General features: G+C 41.0%; 1 protein-coding gene across 1 annotated transcript; it reads right to left on the bottom strand.

The window, feature by feature from the left end:
* Window positions 1-836: 836 nt before the first annotated feature.
* ppp1r2 (protein phosphatase 1, regulatory (inhibitor) subunit 2) lies at window positions 837-20562 on the bottom strand. Its single transcript, XM_004561963.3, has 6 exons — window positions 20191-20562; window positions 8011-8118; window positions 7783-7866; window positions 5645-5739; window positions 3562-3729; window positions 837-3216 (listed from the first exon to the last, which is right to left on the bottom strand). Exons 1-6 carry the CDS (start codon window positions 20316-20318, stop codon window positions 3197-3199), a joined length of 603 nt encoding a protein of 200 aa, XP_004562020.2. The 5' UTR covers window positions 20319-20562; the 3' UTR covers window positions 837-3196.
* Window positions 20563-27437: the final 6875 nt, after the last annotated feature.

Here is a 27437-nt window from a genome sequence, read left to right as displayed (position 1 = left end):
TGGTGCCAAAATTTCATGAAAGCATGGATTCATTCTGCCGCGTATCACTACAGGTAGTAGTGGCATCATAAATGGCTTCTTCCAGCAGGATAATGCAGCAGGTCAAAATAGCTCAAATCATCCCAAACAGGTGCGTTAAACTAATAACAATAAGTTCCCTCCACTCAAACAGCTTCCACAGTCACCAGATTTCAATCCAATCTAGCATCTTGGTGATGTGGTGAAAAGGATTCACACCACGGATGTGCAGCCAACAAATCTTCAGTATCTGTGTGACGTGATCGTGTCCACGTGGACCAAAATCTCCAATGTTTCCAGCACCTGATTGAATGTACGAGGGGGAAAAAGCAACTGTGTATTGCTAATAAAAAGTCCAGTTAGGTTAGAAGCTTCAAATATCTGCGAAGTCATTGTTAAGTATTATAACTGAGTTCAAGAGACTTTTTTTTTTTTTAAATGGGTACTTTTATTTCTGCCAACTTATATGAGGACTACTTGGGGGAAAGTGTGTTAATGGAATGGACACATTTATTTCTTAAAATATGGATTTTTCTACAGCTTTTTCTTTTAAAAAAACAAAAAAAAAAAACAACAAAAAAAAAAAACTAGAAAAACTAGAAAAAAATCTTTAAAAAAAATTGAATGATGACCTAAAATGGCTTCTCTCTCTCTCTTCACACTCATGTCAAGAGAAAAAGTTTAAACACCCAAAAACTAGAGGACCAAACAGTTGTGTGAGCTGCAGTTAAGAAAAGCTGTGTAATTTGTGGCTTTAATCAGACAGACACACGTTTAGTTCAGATTTTCTTGCTCCAAAACAAACCACACGACAGGAATTCCTAACAACGTGTGTTTAATGGTCAGAGACAAAAAAAAGAAAGGAAAAAAATATATAGACAATCTGATGATGCAAAGAACATGCAGTCTGGTAGTTTAAAAAAAACAAAACAAAGTACAAACACAGATTCAACATCCATGTCACTCTGAGACAGTGCAAAGTCGTGGGGCTGCTTAACAGTCTATCATCCTTAGAAAGCAAACCGGGGGGGAAACAAGTTGTGCGAGACACGGGAAACAAGCAACGGGGCATATCATGTTCATTTTACACACATGTACAAAGATACATGAGAGGCACGTTTTCTTTTGATGGGTAATAACCACCTACGGGGTCATCGTGTCAGATTTTAATCTTGTCCTTTTTATCTAAGTGAGAAGATGAAGTCCTCTGAACTCTTCTATCAGTCTATGGATTCAGTCATCGAAGAAGAAGAGCTTCTAGAGAACATCAACTTCCTGTTTCCTGATGAGAACCCTTTGATAATTAGCTGCTCACTTTACAGAGTTTCTCTTAGAAGGTGTTTTTATATAAGACTTTAAAATAAATCCAGAAGTCCAAATGTTTCAATGATTTTCCGCATTCCCACAATATAAAGCTCAATACTTTCAATCACAGTGAGGAATTAAAGGGTCAGAGGGAAATGAAAGCTCCAAACACGAGACGGTCAAGGCTCCTGCACGCTTTTCATTTCAAACACCTCCTCTTTGTTTACTAGACTCAAGTCGTACAGTGTGTAGTCGGGATCGGGACCTTTGCTTTCTTTCCTCTGTTACTCGAGTCAGACTACGTTGCAACTTCCTCGGCGCTTGCAGGAACACCAAACATTACAAAAAACCATCGAAAGCCACTTCCGACGTCTCCATTAAGGTCAGTAGCATCAGCATCTCCTTCTACAGAGATCCCAAACTGCATCACACCAAGATACTCGACAAGTCCGACAACTGGTGTGTGATGAAGCTTAAAACACAAACTAAATAACATAATCACAGATTCTGTCAAAGCTCTAATGCAGTAGGCAAATTACGCAAGAGCAGAGCCAGCGCTCCAGTGGATGTTTTACCTCAGCAGCAAGACTTCAATACAGCCCCCAAAACACTGTTTAAATTACCGTTACTGCTCTGCCGAGGAAAATAAGAGAACACTCATACCGTTGATCTTCCCTCATATCCCAACATGCACCAGCAAAACAAACCGATTTTAGTTTAGTCTGATTTAAAAAAAGAAAAAGAAAAAAAGTGCCTCAGTAGACGTCACACAGGCCGAATTTCTCAGTGGATTCGATCAGGTGCTGATGAGGCACGCACGTTTGTAAAACCGAAATGATGAAACTGAGAAATACCAGGGGAAAAACAAATCAATGTGCTGATGTAAATACAGTTAATGTGTAGCCATATGGGAGAGTATCGAGGTGAGGCACTGCAAGTAGTGGCTTATAAACCAAAAAGCCCAACAGCCCCACGGTCAAGACGCCGTCTCAGCACAGCCCTCAATCTGAGATGCACTGCTCTACATATTACAAATGTCAGGAGTTTAATCAATGTAAGGCATCAAATTTTGATTATTATTATTATTTTGGTGGCAAAATTTAAACTTTGTGGGCTACATACAGAATCCCCAACTTACTTTAATACCATTACACTAATGAGAAGTCTTCAGCATAACTGTTAAGAAACGTGAGTGTGGATGAAAGCAAACAAACAAACTGGTCATCATTTGGACCAACTTTTATCACAGACAGTACTGAAGGGGGAAGGACAACACAACAGAGCAGCGGGTTATAAAGCAAAACAAAAACATACCCAAAAAAAATAAAATATTCACAGCCATCGGTGAAGGAGCCGTCGTCATGTCTCGGATACGCCTTTGAAGAGGTCGTGGGGTTTCCCCTGGCTTCCTCCAGGGCTGATGTGCTGGCTCTGTGGCCGACAGAAGAGCCGTGTGGAGCGCCCAGACGGGAGTCCTGGTACTTTTTTTTTTTTTTTTTTTAAAGGCCTTGATCCTCCATTCAGGGTCAGAATCACACCCTTCACTGCGACGCCAGTTCAGAAGAGGCGGGAGGAAGAAATTCTTGGCAACAGGAGAGGGAAGAGGAGGGAGCAACAGTCTTCTTTTGTGTGTTGTACAGACTGTGGAGGCTGAAAAAACCAGTGTGTCATATTGCACAGTTGGAAGGAAAAGTAGAGCCAGACGTGTGACCGGGAGTTTAATGGCTGCTGAGAGTTGTTATATGGGTGTTGAAGCGGTGTTTTGCTGTGTTGCTCAGTGTTAAAAACATCAGCAGCGTTGTCTTTCTGATTCTTGAGTCGACAAATACACGCACACACAAACACACGCAGGGCTGAAGGTCGGAGACGGCATCTATGAGTCCAGAGAATCAGCTGGAGAAAGAAAGAAACAAAGACATGAGAAAAGACAGGAGTGGATATATTTTGATTTTATTCAGCTTTTTCATCCTCTAATCAAGTAATGAAAACTTTATTCAAAAAACATAAACACAGGCTGTTGGCTATAAATTGCTACCTGGGCATATGCAAAGAGTTGAGGCATAAACAATAAGAATAATGAATAATATCACAAACTAACCACTTCCTACTACCAATTTGAATTCACTTTTTGTACAAATAAAAAGTGAATTCAAAGTGCCCACAAGGGGGCCCCAGCTCACACTTTGGGAATCACTGCTCTAACAAATACCCAACAGGCCGCAGTCTCCCTCCCCTCACCTTCCTGTGGCGGGTCAACACTGATCTCCTCCGTCTCCTCCGTGTCATCTCTCATCTCCTCGTCTTCGTCAGCTTCTAGCTCGCTGGCGATGAGCTGGCGGGCTAGCTTGATGTTTAGGCCCTCATTGTAGTGCATCTTCCTCATCATCTGAAACTGTTTCTTTTTGGCTACAGGGGACAGAGACATTTGAAATCACTTTAATTTGCCAAAAGCAGCGAGTTCAATGCTGGCATGTTATAACTATAATGATAAAACAGAGCTTTACTTGTGACTCATGGAAAGGTTGATGCACTGTAAAAGCATGCAACAATACATCTGCATCTGGCATCAGTAAACAATCTGCAATAGACAATATAGTAACTATAGACAACAATTTAAGTGTCTGCAGTTTTTTATTTGGTCTAAAATAATGAATAAGAGGGAAACACACGTGCCTGTTTAAAAAAAAAAAAAAATCTCAAGCATGGCATGACCTGCAGTCTGGACATTGCAGCGAGGGTCGCTATAGCAACTAAAAGAAGAAAGCCAACATCTTCACACAAAAACCTCAGCAATCATATGGATCGGTTTCACTGACATCCAAGAGAAATGTTCCAGTTACACTTCCAGACTCAAACACTATCCTTCCTCCATCAACAACTAAACACAGAAATTTTCATTCCTTCCCTAATGCCATGTACTCCTGTGGTCATGGAAACGCTCCGATTGACTTTGATTAGCCCACACCGCATCCTCGAGGACACTGATAACCTTCACCGGTGAGTCAGAGTGGATGTTGTGAATGTTTACGCGACTCCTGCATTTCTGCTGTTTGATCCAGCTGGCCTTTGTGTAATGTAAGCAGTTTTGTGTGGAGCCTGTTTGAGACCTAACAGAGGCGCTGCTGGCCTGTGTTTACGCCTCACAGTGTCAGTGATGCGGCACTGGCCAACTCAGCATTTAATGCACACATCTGAGACAGTAAAGGTTACAACGAGGTTTGGCCAAGCAGAAGCAGAGTTTCTAATGTGTGAAACAGTGGGCTAATTAAACCATTTCAGACACTGCATGTACGCAGAAATACAGAGCAAATAAAAACATTTAGTGTCAGTACTTGTTGATGTAAGACTATTTAATAATTTAAAAAAAGAAATAACTTTGTGGCTGCATAATAAAACTGTATGAATATTGTCGAGGATGAACGCTGCTACTTTTGCACGCTGGCATGTCCCACTGAGATGAAACCCCGGGATAGTTTACTTCTAATTTAATTAGATTTTCAGATTATTATACTGCAAAAAAACCCATCCAATCCCATCTTTGGGCTTGTCCATTACATAAATAAATTAACTTAATTAACAACAGATAATCTGTGGTAGAAAATTCAGTGTTAGAGTACTTTAATGACAATCCTATTAACATGCACTAACACACATCTGTTGTTATTGCTTTTAACAAATCTTATCATCCTGTTGTGTCACATGATTAAACTGCACGTCCAAAAACTGCTGATGATGCTCTTGCAGTTGGGAGGATATTGACCGGATTTGTGACTTTCCAGACTGTTCTCTCGCTGTTGCCTGCACGGGCCAGATATAAATATAAAAGCCAGCAACAGTAATACATTCTGTGTGTGTGTGTGTGTGTGTGTGTGTGTGTGTGTGTGTGTGTGTGTGTGTGTGTGTGTGTGTGTGTGTCTCCTAATACAGCTCTGCATCTGAGAGCGGAGTGTGCCGAGAGTGTGCACAGAAGGGCAAGGTGGGAGAACAGTTAAACGCATGCTGACAGAGAGAGTCACTGTGTGTGTGTGTGTGTGTGTGTGTGTGTGTGTGTGTGTGTGTGGAGGAAGTCAGCAGAAGGTCAAGAGCACACCGAACACTTGAGCTCTTTCTCAGTCTGTCCCCTCTCTGCCAGCACTTGGCTGTGGAGTGTCACTCTGCATTTAGTCACCCTCACAGCTGTGTAGGACACTTTGTGTTGAGGTGGAAGGAATACATAAACAGGTGAACTGCAGGACGCACACGCCAAAATAGGCTGCAAGCCCATGACCGCTTCAGAGAAAAAAAATTGCAGTATTCCACTGAAATCTGAGTGGATATCTACCTTGTTCTTCGGGAGTGAGCTCCTCTTCCTCCTCCTCGCTGCTCTCCTCCTCTTCTTTCATGAAGCGAGGCTCTGAGCCCTCTGCTGCCACCAGCCTTAAGAGAGAAACAGAAAGGGCATACATTAGGAGATTCACAATCCAATTTTATTTGTCTTAATTTCGGTTTCACTCCATTACACAAGTGTGAAACCAAACGCAAACAGGCAATGACTGATAGAGCCTCAAAGTCACTGTGAGTGGTTAAAACAAACAAATAAACTGGAGAGAAACAAAGCAGGAGAGGCATTAGGGGAGGTGGAAAAACGAGTAGGCAGAGTGAAAAGTGCAGGGATGAGAGTGTGCGAGTACTCAAGCATGAGATAAAAATAACAAAGAGCTTTAACAGAGGTGGACAAAATGAATAACGAGTCATGGCTGAGTGGATGGTAGTGAAAATGTGAAAGTGCCCACGGGGAAGCTCCCATTTACTGTGCAACTGCTCTCCAACCAACCAGCTCGAGAGCTGTTTCTATGTGCTGAAACAATGCTGGCGAAGCATTGTGAAGACAAGAGGAAGAGAGATGGCACGTGAGATACAGTTAAGAAGCAAAGGTAGCACAGGAAAAGCACAGTTGGATAACTGATGGATGACGGGAGCGAGAGAGAGAGTGGATGCTGAGGATCTAAACGAGGAAGAGCGCAGAGGAAGAGAGCAGCTGCTGCACTATCTGGAGGGTTTAGTGTAAAACAATGGCTGGCACTCATTGCACAAGCAAACAAAGGCGGCTAATTGACTTCCAAGCCTGAAGCTAATCGCTACACTCTGGAGCACACACACTCGAACGAGCTCATCCCCAACTGCGCCGATACGCTTATGTAAGCACAGTAACTCGCAGTGGACACGCTTCTCGAGCTTCCCGTTAGCGTCCGCATCACGGCTCGGAGTGGCTTCTGAACACAGACCTTTTGGATCGCAATAGCAGGAGACAATAAGATGTTATCCACCCTCCTGCTTTCCATTTGTGTCCATGAATTATGACACAAATCACTTGTTTTGTAAAAGCACCTATCTTCAGTATGCCCTCAAGCTTCAGCTCCTAATTCAGTATTTTCACTCCAAGAGATTACATGTGGAGTGCATTCAAACTGGATTTGATAACACACATACTGTAAAATTCTCAGATTTCAAATACAGACAGTGCCATAGTGGCTTTAGCAAGCGTGTTACAGTATAGAAGAAATTTGTTGGCAGACCAAAAACAGGGTTTAGCCCCAGCCTGAGGACAGCAGAAGAACCTGCAATGTTAGCTGGGGGTTTGTTAGCATAAGCAGTAATAAGATGTCCATGAAAGAAAGCACCTCAAACTCATTGATAAGCAAATCGTGTTTACATCTGTTGTCATCACCAAATACTTATAAGCCCAATACAACCCTGAAAAAAAGAAGCTTATTTCCGTTCCTACTCTTATTTGACTTCATCATCCGTGATAACCTCACAAATCTGAAGCTAATTCCTTTACAAATAGTGACACTGTTGCTGCAGCATGGCAGATAACTGCAAAGTGACACAGGCACTCAATAGCCTTGCTTTTATACATGAATATACCCAGGTGGCAACAAGTTGAGTCAACTCTCATTGCAAAGCATCGTAGACAAGTTGCACTCGGTGGCTCTGATTGACGATCAGATGGCAATTATTTGCCAACCTTGGTTGGAGACAGGTTGCTTCCCACCTGATGTGCGATTGATTCCCTTGCAATTCAAAGTGGTCACCGAAACTACTTGCAATAGGTCACATATTTAAAAACGAATCAGCAGGATGTGACTATATGCTGGCATTATAGTCCTTCCAACTTCCAGCATACATTTAAGTAAAAACACTTATTCATCGGAGTATATTTGAAGTCATACTTTAACTGAATGGAACAGCTGTTAAGAAAAACACACAGACTGCTTCATATGTTTGTGGATCAGAATATTACTACAAGTTCTGTCACTGGGACTAATTGTGCAGTAACATGGCGCTCAGTGTCTGAAAGCCATCGGAGTCATTTTTATGCACATTCCCGTTGAAGGACAACAATGATAGCGTCTACAATCAGCTGCACCCTCGCTTTTCATTTGCATTTGTCTCCCAGCGCTCAAGTTCAATTCTTACTTTGATGCCAGGTCATCGACTGCAAGTCCACTTTGGCCGTCTGAGTCACTCAGTGCCCCTTCATCTTCGTCATCCCCAATCATCCTGAAAGAGAAGTTTATAAAGTGGATAATGAAAGCAGGGCAAGAAAAAGTCCCGAACAGTCAGGCACCTCTATAGAAAAAGAAACGAATGATAAACTGCCCTGTAGAGTGCTGTTTTAGTAATATTTAAAATGATATTTTGAACCTGTTGTAAGGTGTGCTGGGTTCATCGATCTTCATCAGGCCGTAATCTTTGTCAGGTGGATGGTATGTGGCCAGGATGTTCATCTCATCCCATTTCTGGGACTTCTTCCTGTAAAATGGATGGAAGAAGAAGGGTTAAACAGACAGTCACTCAATGTGGACCACTGCGCACCCAGCTACCATCCCATCCCAGTTTCCTCCAGGGAGACGAGTGAACAGATTTAATCTAGGACTGAATGTGCCCCAGTTTTCACTCAGACCGCATTATTTTGGGAACACACACACACAAACACACACACACGGCCCAGAAATGTCCTCCGCACCAGTTTGTCCCAGCAACTACCAGGAAGTGCCACGGCCTTTGCTTTTGTGTCAAGGTAACACATTGCAGATGAGGGTGTGGGTTTAAGTGGGTGGTGAGGCTTATCAGCTGTGAGTGAATGAGGCCAAAAGTCCAACAACTGACTCATTTGAAACAATCGCATCAAGAGTTGATTCTGGTTCCATCTCTCTTTAGCACGTCTGCTTCTAATCCCTCAAATGGTTTTATTCTCATCTGGGGAATAAGGTTTTCACCTCGGCTTTGTTTTGTTCAAAAATTACACTAATCCGTGCTACCCTTCCAAATCCTTAGAGGAAATGAACTGAGACAAAGACAGCAAATCAGTGCTGAATTTGAATTTTTGCTCAGGAGGATAAAGAGAACACCTGCCACCTGCCAAGAGGAGTGATGCTGGAACTGTTTCTTTTAACTCACAGAAGAAGATGTTTTTGCACTGCCAAGAGTTTGGCAGATTTCTGTAGACTTACTTGTAATAATTTCCATTTTATATTCACATTTCTTTCTCCTTTCAGTTTATTCCAAGCCAAGGAAACTTTCTACTTTTCACACATTTAAAACTTCTAATTCCAGACATGTTCAGCCAAACGGCCTCAATTCAAGGTTATCAGGGTCTGGTTAACCCAGCTCTGCTTTCTTCTGCTAAGGTACCACATCTTGACTTTGTTCATGGAACAAAAGGTCAAGTATCACGGGAGACAGGAAGGAGTGGGAGGCAGGAGATGCTTAATCCACCGCCTCCTGCGACAAGCCAAAAAAGCTCCACAGACTTGAGCGCTACAACTGCTTGATGTGAATGAACTGGTTCATTAAACTGTTTACATGAAAGCTTCAAACACAAGAGCTGCGTTTATGTCAATTTCTAAACAGTTGGACTCATGCTGAACTCAGACTACACGAGATGTTTGCCTGTCATGATGGGGACTGCCTCAGATTAAGTGATTATAGGATGACAAACTCTCTCCTTTTCATGCGTGAGAGGCATGACAGACAGCACGCATCTCCCTGGTCAATCCGGCGCGCTGCCTTTCCTGACGACATTAGGAAAGAGGGCATAGTCAGTGTTTTTTTAATGTAAACAGATCAGATACATGTGCAACATTGTCCCTATTATGTCACCATGCTAACAGTGGTACACAGCTGGGCGGTGGAGAAAAGATTCTCATCAGCTGCCAAAATGCTTGGTGCTCACCAACCTCACAGAAGTGCCACCGCCCAACCCTCCAACGTAACAGCTTATTTTTACTGTCAGGATGTTGCGATGCATTCCAAGGCAACTTAAATTTTTGTGCATTATGACAAAAGAATCAACTGTTGGAGGACTTCACCCACTGCTGTTCCCAAACCAAAGCAAAGGCCCTGCGATGTCCGGGCTGGGCCAGGCTGATGTAGCTTTCCCATACATGGATTACGGCTAATCTCAGACTTACAAGACAAATTCAAAAAGGAACTCCACTGGAAGAACAGGTAGATCTCCTGGCTTGTCACAATGACACATCAAAACAGAGGATTGGAACAGAGGATTAGTAGATCTCAATACTGATATAAACCTTCCAATCGCCAAGTTTGGCTAAAACTTGAGCACCAAATGGGACAATGCTGTTGGCCTGAACTGTGGCTCACAAAGTGGCCTAGCAGTGGAAGAAAATACTCTAAATAAGCTGCTTTTGGAATGAATGCACAGAATCAATGTGCACTTTTTACAAATATATCAACCACAAAGCTTTCATCTGCATCAAAGTATTCATGACCTGAGATTGCTGTGGCTCCTTTCTTCCTACTTGACAAGTTGGGGAAAATTTCAGCTGCAAGAGTCAAATCAGACAAGACTAAAGACAAGCAGAGCTTCAGCAACATAACAGCAGACTAGGGTCTTGGAAATAAACAGGATTTTGCACATTAGTGTTTTGTTTACTTCACTCTAGTGTAGGGCTGCCACAAACGATTATTTTGATAGTCGACTAGTCACCGATTATTTTTGCGATTAGTCAACTAATCAGATCATCATCCATTGGACATACAGCGTACAGCTTATTGCACCAGCAGCATCTGGTCTTATATAACTATCATTAGCTTACAGCTTGAAGTGTTTGTGCTAACTAAAAATAAAGACAAGATGGTAGTTTATTAATTTTTAATGAAATTTGCAGATTGTTTCGGTGAAGTTTAATAAACTCCTTGCTTTCTAAAATATAACAGGACACCGGAGTATATTCTCCAGCGTCTCACACTTCTGATAATCAGCTGTCTGCTTGACAGTTTTAGCTGTGCAAAAACTATAACTTTAATCTCAGCCAAACCGATTTACTCAGGAACAAATAAAATACTAAAGAAAGCCAAACTAACATTTTTAAGTTATCTAAGTGACTTATATATATGTTTAACCTGACTAGCGAAAGACAGCGGTGGGTTTGAAAACGATTTGCCGGGAGTCCGGTGTTCTCACGGCTCTAGTTAGCCTTGCCCCCGCCTAGCTAACGAGCTAGTGGGTAACAGACGTCTCCGAAAACGTCGGAGCGCTTTTGAAAATATGTGTCTTGATAAACTGAGCAGATATTTGAGGTTTACACAGCTACATTCTCGCCTGAAAATATGTTAAACGTTTATTTTGTGACCCAGAAAGAATAATAAGAGTAAAGTTAAAACTAACTAGCTGCCGCCATTGTCGACAACTGCGCTGGGCTGCGCTATGAATTCTGGGACACAGCTTCTTCTTCTTCGGGGTTTAACGGCAGCTGGCATCCTTGTACATGCAGTGCTGCCATCTTCTGTTTCAGTCCGTTATTACACTCTTAAATCCTACTACTCATTCCTGCGTCCTTTGTGATCTTACAAAGCTTCAAACGACGCGTCGACTATTAAATTAGTCGTCGACGATTTTAATAGTCGACATAATCGTGACTAGTCGACTAATCGTGGCAGCCCTACTCTAGTGTTTCATTTATATTTATAAAAAAAAGAAAAGAAAACAGAAGCAGACCCCTCTGTTTCATTCCCACCAAACATCTTCACTAAGTCATTAAGAGCATCGTGAAAATTGTAGTGCAAAGATGAAGCACCTGCCTCTGCACGCGAAGAAAAAACAGGACACAACCAACTACTAGTACACACTAAATATAGAGCTCCATCTCTTATGTGATGATGACTTCCTCTCGAAGGTGGTCAACAGCTGGCGACATAACGCTTCAGGAAAACTCATTAAATAGAGTGAGTCATCACTGCGAGCTGAGCCGTGCTATCAGGTGGCATAGGCAGAGGGCGGTGAGGAAAGGTCCAGCCCCTGTGCCCTCTACCGCAGCATCAGCCCGCCAGCAGTAACAGCAGCGGGCACAGTTTATAAACAGAGGTCAGTATAAATTCACAAAATATACTGCTTCCTGAGTACTCTAAGCGAGTGCCATGACCTGGCTCACGGGGAAACAACATAAAAAGGAAGCGTGCCAAAGGGAACGCTTAATTAAACCAAATGAAAGTGCCAAATTAAATATTTACAACAGGGAGCGTGGAAAATTAGCATTAAAGCAGTAGCAGCCAGGGAAGGAAATGAATACCAGCCACAGGGAAGAGCTAATCAGTTTTTACAGGTGTCCCAGTTTAACTTTGAATTTCACCAAATATCAGCTCTGATCAAGACCACACAACAGGCAGACGGCCTGAAAAGAAGGCCATGAGCCACCTCCTCAGTTACTGCTGTGCAGACTGTGGTGGTGTGAGAGGAGAAAAACAAAGCAAGCCAATACCAGGTTTGTGTGAGCAAATAAGGATAACTCATGGTTAAGATAACCTCCTATTAAATCCATCTGCTGACTGCAAACTGTTGAGCAAGCAATAGAAAAGATAACGTAGACAACCATTTGAACATTTATGTAGTCGTTATCATTTTCCCTTTGTCCCCTCCAACTGATCTACTGTAAACCACACTGGTAAAAGTGGCCTATATCTGCTTGCATTTACAGATGGTCACAGCCAAATAGTCTCACAATTATTAGACAACACAGCAACTTTTTGATTACTCATTTGGCAGGTCAGTGATAATACAGTGAGAATTATTAAGATATATACTTAACAAGTGTGCGCACCCTTGGGTACAGCACAGAAAAAGATTACACAAAGTTTGAGAGACGGCCAGCTAGAATTAGGACGAAAACTATTCCTTAAGCTCCTCTGATCTGCTCAGACTGTAGAGGAAAATGTTCAGGGGAGAAGCGGAGCAGGGTGGAACACAAATTAAATGCACTGGCAATCACGATGACGTCACGAATCCTAAACTTCAAAGGTCAAATGTTTCATTTTATCTGAACAAAACTACACCCGCAGGTGGTATAACACTAAATTACGACCCACTCCTGGGCCATGTGCCACAAAAGAGTAAGATATCTGCACATTTTACTGCTTCTTAAAAAAAGCTGTGGTCACACTTTAACCTGGTAGACAAGAGGCTGTTAGACACCTGTTGATCTTTCCTCGATAAAAAAGCTGGCTGGTCAACTGTGTTTCCAGTTTCAACTGGAAACACAGTTGACCCCATCTGACCTGTACAGAGGAGTGTAAAATGACAGCCAGAGGTTAACAAAGTTTTGTCTACTATCCATGTTATGGAAAATCAGAGATTCACTGCCTACCAGTCTGACACTACATCATACAGCCATGATGAGGCCTGCGAGACAGTTAGGGAAAGGTTGGATTTCATGGAGGCATCAATGAATTATATATGACTGGGTGTGAGACTCAGACATTACTGTTAACTAAATAGCAGTGGGTGATTAAAGGGACAAGGAACAGTGCTTGTTTTTTAGCCTTGAATGCAGAAGGAATATAATCCCCGCTTCTAATGAACCCTATTACTTTATTTTCTTCTAAGATTTATCTTTGCTTTTTCAAATCCAAAGCAATCTCGTGGCAGTTTGTAAAGCTGTCACACCTGCTGCTCTGCAAACTCATGTCTGTGGACATGTGTTTTGTTTTGTTGAATTGAATCTGCTCTGTCGTGTTTGTAATGATCTTGGTCCACGTACAACACAAGATCAACATTTTCTGCTTTAAAAAAAAAGCAAAACAAAAAAAGACAACTTCACCCACATTTAGGGGTGGCTGGTAGGGCTGCTCAATTAATCGAATTTTAATCACGATTACGATCTGGGCTTTCAACGATCATTAAAAATGACTGAGCCGATTATTAGCCCCTCCCTCATTTATCCGCGACACCTTAAAGGCCGGTCCGTGAAAATATTGTCGGGCATAAACCGGTCCGTGGCGCAAAAAAGGGTGGAGACTGCTGATTAAGAGGACCCGAGGGAAGCTCGGAAAGCTAAGCAGAAGTTATTTGGAGAGTGACTGCCGTTGGTTGAAAAGAGTTAAAAAAAAAAAAAAAATCTTCAGTGGTGTTGCACACTGTTTTATATTATTTTTTTAAAGTCATTGTTAACCCTTTAAAGCCGGTCAGAGCAGCACGCTCCGTTTTGCGTAACTATTTTTAAATCCCTGTAGAACCTGAACCGTGTAAGCTAGCGCAATAATTTGTTTTGCATATGAAACCGGAGGAGTTGTACTTACATCTGATGCCATCAGCTTGTCCTCGGTCACGGTTTCCTTCCACATAAAGCTTTGCAAAAATTGCATAAAAAGCTCTTGCAGGAACAAAAACATAATATTCCAGAAACACGCTTTGCCGTTCCTATCAGCTGTTCGTAACACTTCCCACAGTGAAATGATGCACCTGCTGTTTTCTTTGCAAATTTGCATCATAGGATTGTTTTTTGTTTTTCCTGCAGTATATAAAAATTGCTGTATCTCCAAAATAAAACTATGAAGACACTCAAAATAAATTTCCTGTTGTTGTAAACTATTTTTTGCAACTTTATTGTATTTAAAGTTTTGAGGGATAAACCTCTTAAATTTCTCCAAGTAGAAATATATGTAAACAAAACAAAAGCGATTTTCAATTTTTTTTGTAGTTTATTGCACTTTTTTGCAATTTATGTAATTACTATGGACTTAATGCATACATATTATTAAAATATGGGCTATAACAGTTGTATTGATGTATAGCAACTTGAAATGCTCCCACAAATGGCACTAGAGCATGTAAAAAAAATAAATAAAAATAATATAAGCTCTGGTGGACTTGGTTCTATGGTAGGTCTTAAAGGGTTAAATAAATATCGTCAAATAATCGTGATCTCAATTTCAGTGAAAATAATCGTGATTATCATTTTTGCCATAATCGAGCAGCCCTAGTGGCTGGGGGTTGTTGACGGAGCGACTCCTTTTTCCGCTCACATCAGAGCCATATAGGAGTCACATACCATTCACACTTTTGCATTATTTATTAACACATAATATGTGATTAATTCAAAATACATAACTTGGTTAGGTTTGGAAAAAGAAAATCACAGCTTGGGCTAAAAATGCAATGGCTGCTAGTTATTTTAGAACTGTTTTCATGGTCACCATGGTAACGTGTCCAAGATTCTTGTGAACAACAGCTCATTCAGACATGCCAATCTTTCTACTGAAACACAAAACTTTGTATTTGTGCCAAAGGTCATGATAAAAAGGCCCCAATTCATGTCCATGAACACAAATTGCTGGAATAGCGGATCCTGTTTGTTTCATCTAAGAGATGATAAAGAAAAAAAATTCTAAAAGGTGCATCGCACTGACTGTAAACCACAGAGTCAGACTGAGAGTGCATGAAGCGCGTAAACACGGACAGGTGGTCACATAAATGAATGGTGGGTTTTTGTAAAGCTACTTCAGGATATCCTGCTGGCAGAGCGAGCTGGTGGAGGGAATGGGATGTTTTATACAATTGAAGATGATAAGAAGGAGAACATGTTTGTGCTGTTGCTCTTTGTTAGTGCTGCCAACTTAAAATCATGGCAGAAATTAGCCTTACCAACTCTTTTGTGAATGACACTCAACAGGGCAAATCATTCGGTATATAAACTGCCTGTATTCTACAATAAAACCTTCAGATAATAAGCCTTTAAATACATTCATGCACACACTGACTATTGGGATGTTTTAAAAAAAACAAAAAAAAACAAACCTGCTTTGTAACGCTGTGCTGGTACCTATGAAGGAGATTTTGACCTCCAAATACAGGACACTCATTAGGACAGAGATAAAAATACAAGCATTTAAAAAACAAAACAAATCCTGGATCACCTCACCGACCGACCACAGTATGTGAGGACTCAGGGCTGTGTGTCGGACAGGGTCGTCTGCAGTACGGGGGCCCCACAGGGAACGGTTCTGGCTCCGTTCCTCTTCACCATCTACACTGCAGACTTCTCCCACAATTCCACCCAGTGCTTCCTGCAGAAGTTCTCTGATGACTCTGCAATAGTCGGCCTCATCACTGATGGGGACGACAAGGAGTACAGAGGTCTGACCCAAGACTTTGTGGACTGGTGCCAGCTGAACTACCTCCAGATCAACGCCAGTAAAACCAAGGAACTGGTGGTAGACTTCCGCAGGCACAAGCATTCTCCACTGCAACCACTGAACATCCAAGGTATGGACATTGAGGCTGTGGACAGCTACAGGTACCTTGGTGTTCATCTGAACAATAGACTGGACTGGACTCATAACTCAGACGCCCTCTACAGGAAAGGGCAGAGCAGGCTGTACCTGCTGCGGAGACTCAGGTCGTTTGGAGTGGAGGGCCCACTCCTGAAGAAATTCTATGACTCTGTTGTGGCTTCTGCTATCTTTTATGGCGTGGTCTGCTGGGGCAGCAGCATCTCTGCTGGGGACAGGAAGAGACTGAACAGGGTGATCCGAAGGGCCAGCTCTGTTCTAGGATGCCCTCTGGACCCAGTGGAGGTGGTGAGTGACAGGAGAACGGCGGCTAAGCTGTCATCCCTGATGGACAACATCTCCCACCCCATGCAGCAGACTGTGACAGCACTGAGCAGCTCCTTCAGTGGGAGACTGCGGCACCCACGGTGTGGGACGGAGAGATTTCGCAGGTCTTTCCTCCCCACTGCTGTCAGACTCCATAATAAAGACTTTAACTGATCAAGCACACACATCCATACATATGCAATAATACTAAGTGCAATAATCCTTTCTGTCATCGTTGTATTTTTACTCAGTTGTATATAGTATTTGTATTTGTATTCTATTTTTATCTTATTGTATATTTATTTTATTCTACTGTATATAGTATTTTATTTTATTCTATTCTGTACAGCTGTGTACTGTATTTATTCTTATTGTATTCTAATTTTTGCCTCATAACTTTTGCACTGTCCACTTCCTGCTGTGACAAAACAAATTTCCCACGTGTGGGACTAATAAAGGTTATCTTATCTTATCTTATCTTAAAAACACTGATATTTAACAAATGGCCAAAAATAACAAGACCATCTCTGTTGAGTAAGGTAATACAGAGTCATTGCTTTAACTATACGCAAACCAGTGATGTACATGTGTAACCGCCCCCCCCCCCCAAAAAAAGTCCCATTTAGAGATAGAAACCCTGGACTGATAAGGCTTTAAAACTCTAGATGATTCTGAAATCAGCTTTATTGTGCATTACATCTTCCTGTGTTGCTTAACCATTTGATTCTCAACAATATCTATCAGACTAAATAAACAACTTGATTATTATATCTTGTGGCTTTTTTGTTTTGATTTATTTTGTTGTTTATTTGTTTTGGGGGGAGGGGATGACGAGCATTTACCCAAGGTTTTGAAAATTATGAAAAATGTTTGAAGACAAAACATTAACATCTATATTGGTACAATATGAGAGCATGGATGCTCTGCATGCAGACAGTGTTGACACGGTCCAGCTCGAGTTCTCCATGGATTTGGTGCTTGGCTGCACACGGGATCCATCCAGAAAACTCTTTTTCCTCCACTTCCTCGTCAGTCAAAGAGAGGCTATTTTTAGAACAGTACAGGAAAAAGCTTGATTCACTGTTGAATTAGGAATTCACTATTAACTGCCATCCTGGTATGGCCTAATTTCTCATGCTGCAGCTCAGAGAGAGCTCCTCCTGTCTAGACGTGATGGCACAGGATAAACAGCAGGCACAGTGGATGGTAAATCACAGTTAGCCTCTGCCAAGTAAAAAGAACTGGATGGTTACCCTTTGAAAGTAACCAGTAAGACATGTGGAGGGTTTATTCATGAACATGATAAATGCTGTTATTGATAGAGTCCAGTGAGCTCCCAAAAATGTAGCAGCATTTGGCAGGTGGGTGGTGTTAATAAATGTCCATGACTATAAAGCACACAGAACTCATTTCATGTAGTGCCTCAAAAGCCCTCATATGTTGTGTACATTCATTTTATTGACTTCATCACATCAACATATGTAAAGCTGTATCCTGTAAGCAGGGTTCATTTTTTAAAAGTTTAGCCCATACAGCAAATGTGCTTTGCAGTGACTCAAACTTGCTCAAGGGTTCACTAATGAGGGATCTGAACCTCTCTGCATTAACCTTGATAACTTCCTGTGCAAACGTTATTCTTTTTTGCTTCAGGTATTCCTCCTGTCACAAATACCCGACTAAGTCACCATTTTTGATCTTATTAGGATTTGTGTCCACTCCTCGATCACACTATGCCACGTCTCCTAATGTCACACATTACCGGGATAATCAAAAAACAGCAGAGCCAAATGGAACCACCTTGCTTACTTATATATGGTCCCTTTGTTAAAATTTGACCTTGTTGGCACTAATACAACCTAATTCAACAGCTTCAAAAGTTTGCTTACGCACAGTTGCCTGAGGCCAGAGAGAAAACAGAAAGTTGGCTGTGGAAATGACCTAACTGGATTCGGTCATTTGGTTCATGTTCCCTGCCACAGTCAAATGCATATGAGAAGGTGAGGCTCCAGACAGAGAGAAGATAACCTGCAGCTCTTGTCAACTCAATCCTCAGCACAAGTACCTAACAGGCAACAGGATGGCTGATTAAGCAGTTCTCTGCACCGGTTTCTGCATATCAGCATTTCATTAGGTACCCTAGTCACGTCCCTGTGAGACTATTGGCCCACTCTGATTTATTTGCCCTGCAATGGTCCCGAATCTGAAGCAACCCCACCCCCATCCTTGATATCCTTTACTACTAGTGGTTATGTGAGCAGTCGCGCTGGCCAACATGAAGTTGGATGTTAAGCCAAATAACGTGAGGTGCCCATAAAATCTGATAGGCAGCTGGAAATAAAGGTCAAATTAGATGTGTTCAGAAAGCAGAGGTTATACCGAGCCTCATGAATATTCAACAGCAGTGTTATGAGATGTGAGTGTGTCCCCCCTCATATCTGATAAGAATCCCACATTATTGCTGTTCATATCAATCTGAGTTCAGTGAGGCAGGAGCGCATCTACACCCTTTTTATTTGACTAGGTGGGATACTGTCACCTGTTCTCTTCAACTTATATAAGGATAGTCTTTCTAAAACACTAAATCAGGGAGAGCCTTATTAACCATTTGATATATGCTGATGATTTGGATGTCCTGTCTCCTTATGGTGCTGGCTTGCAGCAGCTGTTTCAGGTCTGTTGAAGGTATGGTTTACAGTATGGTACTGAATTCAACCCTTGAAAGAGCAGAATAATAATCACCTTGACTAAAGTGAATCAGAATCCTTGATTTTCCCCCCACAGCAGATTTGTGGTGCTCTGGCAGTGTATCAAAAATGCAAAAGCTTGAGGTAGCATAAAGTGATGCATTCAGGATCTTACTCAAAGTAACATGATGTTTGTGACTGCTAATGTCCTGTCCTTTCATGCTTTGCTGAGCAATTCTATATGCCGATGAACTGCTTCAGAAAATATGATTGTTTCTAGTTTGTTTTTTAAGGTTTGTTTTTCTTAAGTGATACAACATATTTCTTTTGCTTTTCGAAACATGCATGAGGACGACCATGTTTACCACAGACAGTTGTTTCAGTGATAATGTCAGTGTAAATATCAGAGGAAAATGAAAGAGGACACAAATCTGAAGTCTGGCAGACTAATCAAATCTTTGGCAACACGTAGTATTTAGTATAAAGTTTAAGCCGTAGGGACAGTGTGGTCTAGTAACAGGGTGTTGATTGTAGCTGTGCTGTAAATGTCGTAGATATCGATCACTCTAATACATCCTTTAACAGGCAAAGTGTTACACGGTGCTTGCATTAGACATGCATCGCATGCAGTGTATTTCTTTAACATGCAGAGGTTTTTTTCCTTATCCAAATCTTGATCCATAACCATAAAACAAACCACTTGCTGCTTAAAATCACTGGCAGAGAAGGTTGATGAAATTAATGGCCTTAGATTAGGTCATGAAAATCCTCGATCCTCTCGCAATACATTAGTCTACACATCCATGCGTAAACGCGCCACTTTTTGCCCAACTTCACGTTATTATGCCTATTATGGTAATGGTCATCTGAAAGCTGTCACTATCGCGGTAACAGCTCCACACCTTCTTTTACTAGTGCTGATTCATGCTACTACACAGTGATGGGCACTGAAACCTCTAACAGAATAACCGTTTGTTAGCAGGCGTTACAGTCACACTGCATGTGGTGATTGTTTATTACAGGCTAACCTGCTTCGAAGGGGGTGTAATTTACACTAATTTACACCGTGTAAACGTTAGCGCTCGGTCATACCTCCCATCAAGGTTTAAATCAGAGACAAGACATCACTGTCTGATAGTTACAGAAACACCCAGAAAGTTCTCAATTCGGCACCACACATTGCCGACAAACATTAACAGCCAATGGGGTGACAGCGGGGTAACGTTAGAAAGGCTAACAAGTGTTTAGCCATCGTTAGCTAACGTTACTCGGCTACCAGCCTCAGCACAGCTCAGGCAAAACTTACTGTTGGTCATCCTCCGAGAGCCCCGGGACTTGTTCTGTAATCTCTTTTGGCTCATCGTCGGGCAGCGACTTGTTTGTAGCGCTGTTCTTGTTTTTCAGGATGCCTTTTATCGGCCGGGGAGCTGCCATTCCCACACGCTGACTGTCAGACCGGTGCTGGCTTTCAACTATTTCTCCTGCGCTGGTTTTCTTATTCTGTGATTTATACGATTCAGTTACAAAACACAGACCCTGGTTTAATGGTGCACTCCGTCATAACTCAGTGCTCGTCCTCAAACTCCGGAGAAATCTAGTCAGGATCCTGCATGTCTACTCTCTCCCCGGTTGTACACTGACTGGTTGGGCGGCGGGGTAACAGCGCTACTAGCGGGTCTGGTCGACGCGACATATCGCGGGATTTCTAAACGAGATTTCATTTTTTTCATCTGGTGCTGCGTTTTTGCGCTCGGAAAGGACAGATTTTTACAAAGACAAGCCATTTAAAAAAAACTTACAAAAGACAAAACCCCATAACAATAACGAGATTATAATTATCTAAAAATAACGTAGGCTGTCACCTTTAATTGATAGGGTCAATTCTACATAAACGTGCTAAAATGTATTTATTTTTCACATTTTTAAACACTACAACAATATTACAATATAACTTTTTGACTTCACATATTCTCAAAAATGACAGCTTAATGATTTTAATGATTTAATGATTTTTTAAATAATTTTTGTACATTTACCTTACTCCTTCGGCAACTCTGATCAATTGCTTGCTTTATTTAAAAAAGAGAAAGAAATAAAGAAAGCAAAAAGCAACAAAAGTGTCTTGAAAACAGTTAAATAAGAAAAAATGACACTTCACTTTCACCAACAACACTTTCTACATAATTTACATGCTTCAACAGGAGTACGATGAAAGGCATTTAAAACCTCAGGAAATATTACTTCTTCAATCTCTCAGCACATTTAGTCACAGAAGAAGAGGAACGCAACAAATCCGGATGAGATTACCATTTTCAATCAGCTTTGTTAAAAGTGTGACATTTATTTGCTACAACAATGAAATTATTAGAATAAGAGTTAAAAATGAGTAATGATGGACTCCTTTTGATCTTAACCCTGAAGTCTAAAAAAAATTGATAGATGTAAAATTATCAATTTATTGTGTTTAATGTGCCGGGGGGAAAACACACAGTAACACCAGTGACACACATCTGGGGACACATATGGCACACAGCTGCAGTATACAGTACTTTAAGAACCATTGATGCTTGAAAGAACTGCATGAACAGCTTTTGATCAAGTTTATTTGCACAGTCAAATAAAGTCACTGGTGTTACCAAGATCCAGTTATTAAGTAAGGGCTCTAGTGTTATGTAAGGGAACATGCCAGTGACAATTTTCATGAAAAATGCCTTTTACAAAATGGCTGCTACAGGGCATCAAACCACATGGTGTCAGTCATATTTATTTAAAAAAAATATTGCATTTTAAATGGTAAAAAAAATATTTTTAACATAAAAGCAAAGCTGTGGCCACAAGCACTCATATTGTGCTTGAATTGATGTATAACTGATTTAATAACCAATACTGTCAAAGTGATGGAAGGTGTACTTGTTCAAATAACATTGTTTCATTTTAGGAAATAAATAATTTGTAACTTTGAAGCATTTGTGAATGTGTGTGTGAATGGGTGGATGACTGGATATGTAAAGCGCTTTGGGGTCCTTAGGGACTAGTAAAGCGCTATATAAATACAGGCCATTTACCATTTACCATTTTTTAAGTGTAATATTTCTTTAAGGGACAGAAAAACAGACATTTCCATTGAATGACCTCTTAGTGGATACTTTTTAATTCTAACAGTGCGTGTTTCACAAGAGACATGCAGCCAGAGGTATAAATGTCACACCACTTTAGCAGAATGATCTACGTATTTGCACTCTACCTGTGTGCCCCTCTTTTGTGGGTAAGTGTATCAACTGGTACTCAGCTCATCAATGACAACACGGAGCTCCTGCAGCTGAGCCTGTGGTGGTTTGTGAAGCACCCATCTTCAGCTGCTCAGTTTTACAAAACATTTACTTTTTTCCCCCAAAATCAAGGTGTTTTTATATTCCCATTTAAAATCCTCTTTTTTTTAATGACCAGAACTACACTTTAGCTATAACCTTTGAAAATATGATTTCAATTCTGTATCCTTGATCAAAAAGTGTGGTTTTTTTTGTCTTTGAGTGTGTTTCACTTTCATTAAAAGAAATGAAATCAAACAGACTACATTCTTAAATTTCATTGTGACTCAGAAGACACCCAGTAGTTGTTTTTCTTAGTTGATTTATGTGAACAGCGATATGCTAAATTTGCTCTTAATAGAAACCCTGTGACAGCCATATCAATGCAGTCTCCAGCCTTAAAGTAAAGTACTGATGGGTTGTCCAACTGCAGTTATATACAGCACCTTCAGTTACATAGCCTTGTTGCCTAAAACTATTTTACAGCTGCTTCCTTTTAAAAAAAATGGCAACTACTGTCTTTAACCGTTACTGTAAGTGTGTTACAAAACTGTGCAATGGTGACATGTTGAGTTGTGTCATCCCTGATTCAAGGCCAGTCCTGACTTGGACTTTTGTCTCATAATATGTTGCATTCACAAACACATTTTCAGCTCTACAGGATAACTTTATATCCGTGACTTCAATCTTTCTGTCCTTCTTTTTAATAAAAGGCAGAGACACAGGGTGGCAGCCTCACTAAGCCTGGGGGTAAAGTCTCTGTTTCAGTTCTTAGTTTGGTCTTAGGCTCCCTGGGTGGTTGAAGCCATCTACCAATAATTTACTCCCTAGCATGGCTCTGCAGGCAGCAGCAGTGTGCTGGGATCGATTGCAGGCTGCTTTGTTTTGCCCCAACTGCAGCAAGTGTTTGGATGCGATGGGAAGGCACATATTTCTAAGAAATACAAGTGAGCCCAGCTTGTCAGCTGCAAAGAGCGCACAGTCCTTGTGACCATGCTGAACTGCAATTTTCAAAGGTTTACAGCCTCCAGGGTCCCGAGAAGCCAAGCTCAAAATGCTTTTGGTGATAAAGAGTTCAAGGCTGAGGGTTTGGCTGCTCTCTGCAGCTGCTTGGATGAGACACTTTCCGGTGTCTTGGTGTGCTGTTGATTGGCACCACAGTCAGTAGGGACGAAGTCCCACTGGTTTCCCAGGATGTGTCCCCTTCTCAAGCAACCAACCCAGCAGATTCAGGTGGCTGGAAGTGGTGGCAACATACAGCGCCACCCACAGCTAAAACTAAAACTAATTACCTCTACAGCACTCACCATAAAACCACACACTTTACAGAGAAGCACAGAAGAAAAGCCTGACATACCTGTTTCAGTGCCATAGTCCAGCCAGTTGCATGGGTACAGTTGGACACCAGCAGGTGTGCAGAGTCTGCACAGATACCATTGTTTGCAGTTTGGTCACAGACGTACAAAGTCCTGCGACTGGTAACAATCCTCCTGTCACAGTATTGAAAAGGCACATCATAGGCCTTTGTTCACTCGGAAACAATGGCACAAAGACGTGGAAGTTGAGGCAAAAGCACAACAGCAGTCATAATCCTCGTCCTTCTATTAGTGGAAACGTTGCAATCTGTAATAGAAATGTCGACTAAACTAGCACAGATTGTAGTCAACGCCTTAAAGTGGCATGTTTTTTTTTGTTTTTTTTTTAAAGGTTATGTAAAAACTGAACACAGGGAGGACACAAAGTATCATTATAAAATGATTCAAGAGTTTGGTGCCACACAGTGGTTGTAATTATACAGTAACATGGAGAAAAGCGCCACCTTTTTTTGACTAAATGGACTGGATTATACTGAATGTACCTGAAAGGGTAAAGAACTGCTTTACTTAAAATGAATGCTTTTTATTTACTTACATTATAAACAGAGCTCTAATGTGGATGTTTGTTTGTTTTTTTCATATACTAAATGAGTTGTTAGATGTAAAACAACACGACAAAGTGAGCCGGACCGAGGCCGACACTATAAGATGCACACAGGTGTGTGTGTGTGTGTGTGTCACCTACTAAAAATAATGAGGACAAACTAGAGATTTTACACAGCTGTAACTGATTTTTCACTCACATTGTAACATCTTGATTTTTCTGTATTAGCGTAGCAGTCGGACATAAGATCTACTAATTTCAGCACCTGCATTTAAGTGAGATGATTAATGATAGTGTGCAGTGCAGGATCCTTCAATAAAGCTTCTGTGGTAGAAAGCATTAGACCATTAACAAGTTTTAAATCCTTTCCATCTTCTCCACACCAGCATACGTCATACCTTATCATCTGCAATCTGTTGGACACACCCAGCAGTCTATAGCACCACCCTACCTTTTAATTAACCAATTACCACACAGTGTAAAGGGATAGTTCATCACTTGAAATTCTATTTTATGTTACATTAAATCCTTGAATTGTTACCTATAAAGAATATGGAAATACTAAGAATATATAACATTCTAGACTGGTTACATTGAGATTACAATGTTAAGATTACATTGTGTACATTATAAAGTCTGGTGCAGTAGAAATCTGGGCTGCACGTGACAGTCCAAACTGGAATTTGATTGATGTCACCTACACAGCTGACCTGCTTCTGTTTTCACAGTGATGTCACCACATGTGACTCTTGGTCACAAAGTTCAGATGGAGTTAAATATTTGTTGTCTGACACTGCAGTATGAGCACAGTGTGGTCTACATCAGCATGTTGCTGTTCTAATTCTTGATTTTCTTTAACTTTAGGTCAGCAGTAAGCCTGACTTCATCACTCAGCCATTCTTTTGTTTTCAGCTAAAGTGCACAAGCGAACCAAGAAGGGGACGGCCGCGAGACAAAAGGTTGCGTGGGCTCGTTTGGAAACACGTCCCCGACCCCCAGCACTCTGATGTCAGCTCTTTGCTCTGCTATTTATTGAGAAACTAAAGAACAGCCCAAGTGTGTTCAAGGTTGGAGTAATGTGAAACGTTTTCTGGATTTTATAGTTCTGTGAGGTTTAACAAGAGGCCGCCCATTTACATTTGACCTTTCAAAGTCTAAAGGAGATCCTGGTTTTCCTTTTGTTCACTGCTGACCCAAATGAAACAGTTTAACGAGATTCTCGACCTACATTTTATAAATATTCCTGTTTATAGACACAAATCAGGACACACACATACTGTCTGAATGTGGAGACATACATATATCAAACAAAGAAAGCCACAGGATTGTAAAGGTGGATGCTTTTATGGACCACACATGCTCCTCTTAAATTTTTTTTAAAAGTCCATTTGTATTTCTTTTTAATTAAACCATGAAAACTTCAACCATTGCAGGTTTCAGTTTTTTCTTATGCGTTTTTAAAAATTACTTATTTAATAAATACTCTTATATTTCTAAGATATCCCCCAAAATATTTTAATTATATATTAATCCTTCCGTGCTGGTTGATAAAATGAGAAGGGAGCACTGTAGTTCCCCTATTTTACTGAGGAATAACTTAGATCTTAAAAAATATGTAAAAGCTGTTTTAACTGTTTTGTAATAAATACTTTTTACTTGCCGATTAAATTGTGACGTTAAGTAGACGAAAAAAAAGAAATGAAAAGTGTTCATTAGGAAAAGTATACCCTTTACTGGTGTGATACTTTAGGCCTGGGTAGTAATTTTGGAGGTGGTATTTGAGATGACAGGCTGAAGTTTCAGCTTGTTCGTGGCTTGGGGGGAAATTTTTCTACATGCTGGTGTTTGTGTGGATGGATTTCTGCGTATTGCTGTGAGCAATTCTTGTATGCACCTCAGATGGAATTCATTTCCTAATGTTTATGATGCATGACACATACAAGCTATTACTAAATGATGCACACACTTTGCCTGTCCTATTGTTGCTTTAGACAAAGGCACATAATTGGCACATGGAAGAGGGCATCATTTTTTATTATCCTGGTTATAAAACAAAATTAAAACGCGTAACACAAACTTGAAACAGGCTTTGTTATTTAGTCATTAACATTTTCAAAGGGTCAGCAGGGAGCTCCATTTTTGATTTAGCAGAACTACACACTGGATGCCATTCATTTTGCATCCCCAAAGGTATTTGTGCACTAACTGGAGATCTTTTGCTTGTTAGCCAACTGTGTGAACCACTACATTATGGAGCCATTTACTAATATACTGACTTCATGTGATTCTATTCCTGTCAATAAACAGATTAACCTCTATTTAACAATTAATTGCACAATGGATTTTATGGAAGAATATGCCACCTGTAAAGATGCTGGTAGCAGAACTTCTTTGAGTAATGTGCCCCATCACTTACCCTGAAGATTCACTAAGATAAAAAACTGAAACAGGCATGCCTCCTTCAGTGCATCTATCAACACATGACTCTAACCTGTCCTTTATGGTTGGGCTTAGCTTGAGGCAGAAAGGAAACAATAACATAACTGTAGGTTTGGAAAGGCAAATAGGTGTAGAAAATGAAAGAGCAGTTTAAGATCTAGGTAATTACAATTTGGAGTCATGGTGCCCTCCTCCCTCTAGGTGCAGAACCACTGTCTTTCTTTTTTACAACTCTTTATATTCTACTCGTCTCTACCTCTCTCTCTCTCTCTTTCTCTTTCTCTGTGTGTGTGTGTGTGTTGTGACTTTTCCAGGACTAGGGTGTGGTCCCATCTCCACTTACTGCCCTCTGCACTTATTGGAAGACTGTTGTTCTGCTCCATGTGGCAGTATACCTCAGGGCCACATTCTACTTTAAAACACTTACCTGTCAACTTGCTGACCTTGATCTTGGGACTTACTTGCTTGTTTTCTTCCTCCTTCCTGCCTGTTTAGAAACTTTCCTGAATATCTGCGTGACCCACTCTCTCTCAGTCTCAATTGGAGACTCACCTGTTCACTCTGGAACCACAACACTCCAGAAAAGATGCAGAATACTTACCTGAGTGAAGTCCTGGTCTTTGGAAAACCACCTTTGATTATTCTCTTGAAACTGATCATTTAAACCTGTTGAATCATTCACCTGTGTCCTGTCATTGCGTCCCCAGCAATCTTCCATCATGGTATGAAGAGTGACGAAGTTTGGCCACATAAAACAAAGTTGTGAACATGTAGTAAACGCTTTACCCCCAATATTAGGTTAAGGTAAAAGCATATTTCTGTGCCTCTGTTTTGACATCTGTGTCTAATATTTTTTTGATCTCTGTAACCATCCTAAAGCCCAATT

This window comes from Maylandia zebra, linkage group LG15 (genome assembly GCF_041146795.1).
Source record: "Maylandia zebra isolate NMK-2024a linkage group LG15, Mzebra_GT3a, whole genome shotgun sequence".
Classification (NCBI taxonomy): Eukaryota; Metazoa; Chordata; class Actinopteri; order Cichliformes; family Cichlidae; genus Maylandia; species Maylandia zebra.
Note: the sequence above shows the minus strand (reverse complement) of the source record. Positions and strands in the feature narration are given on the sequence as shown.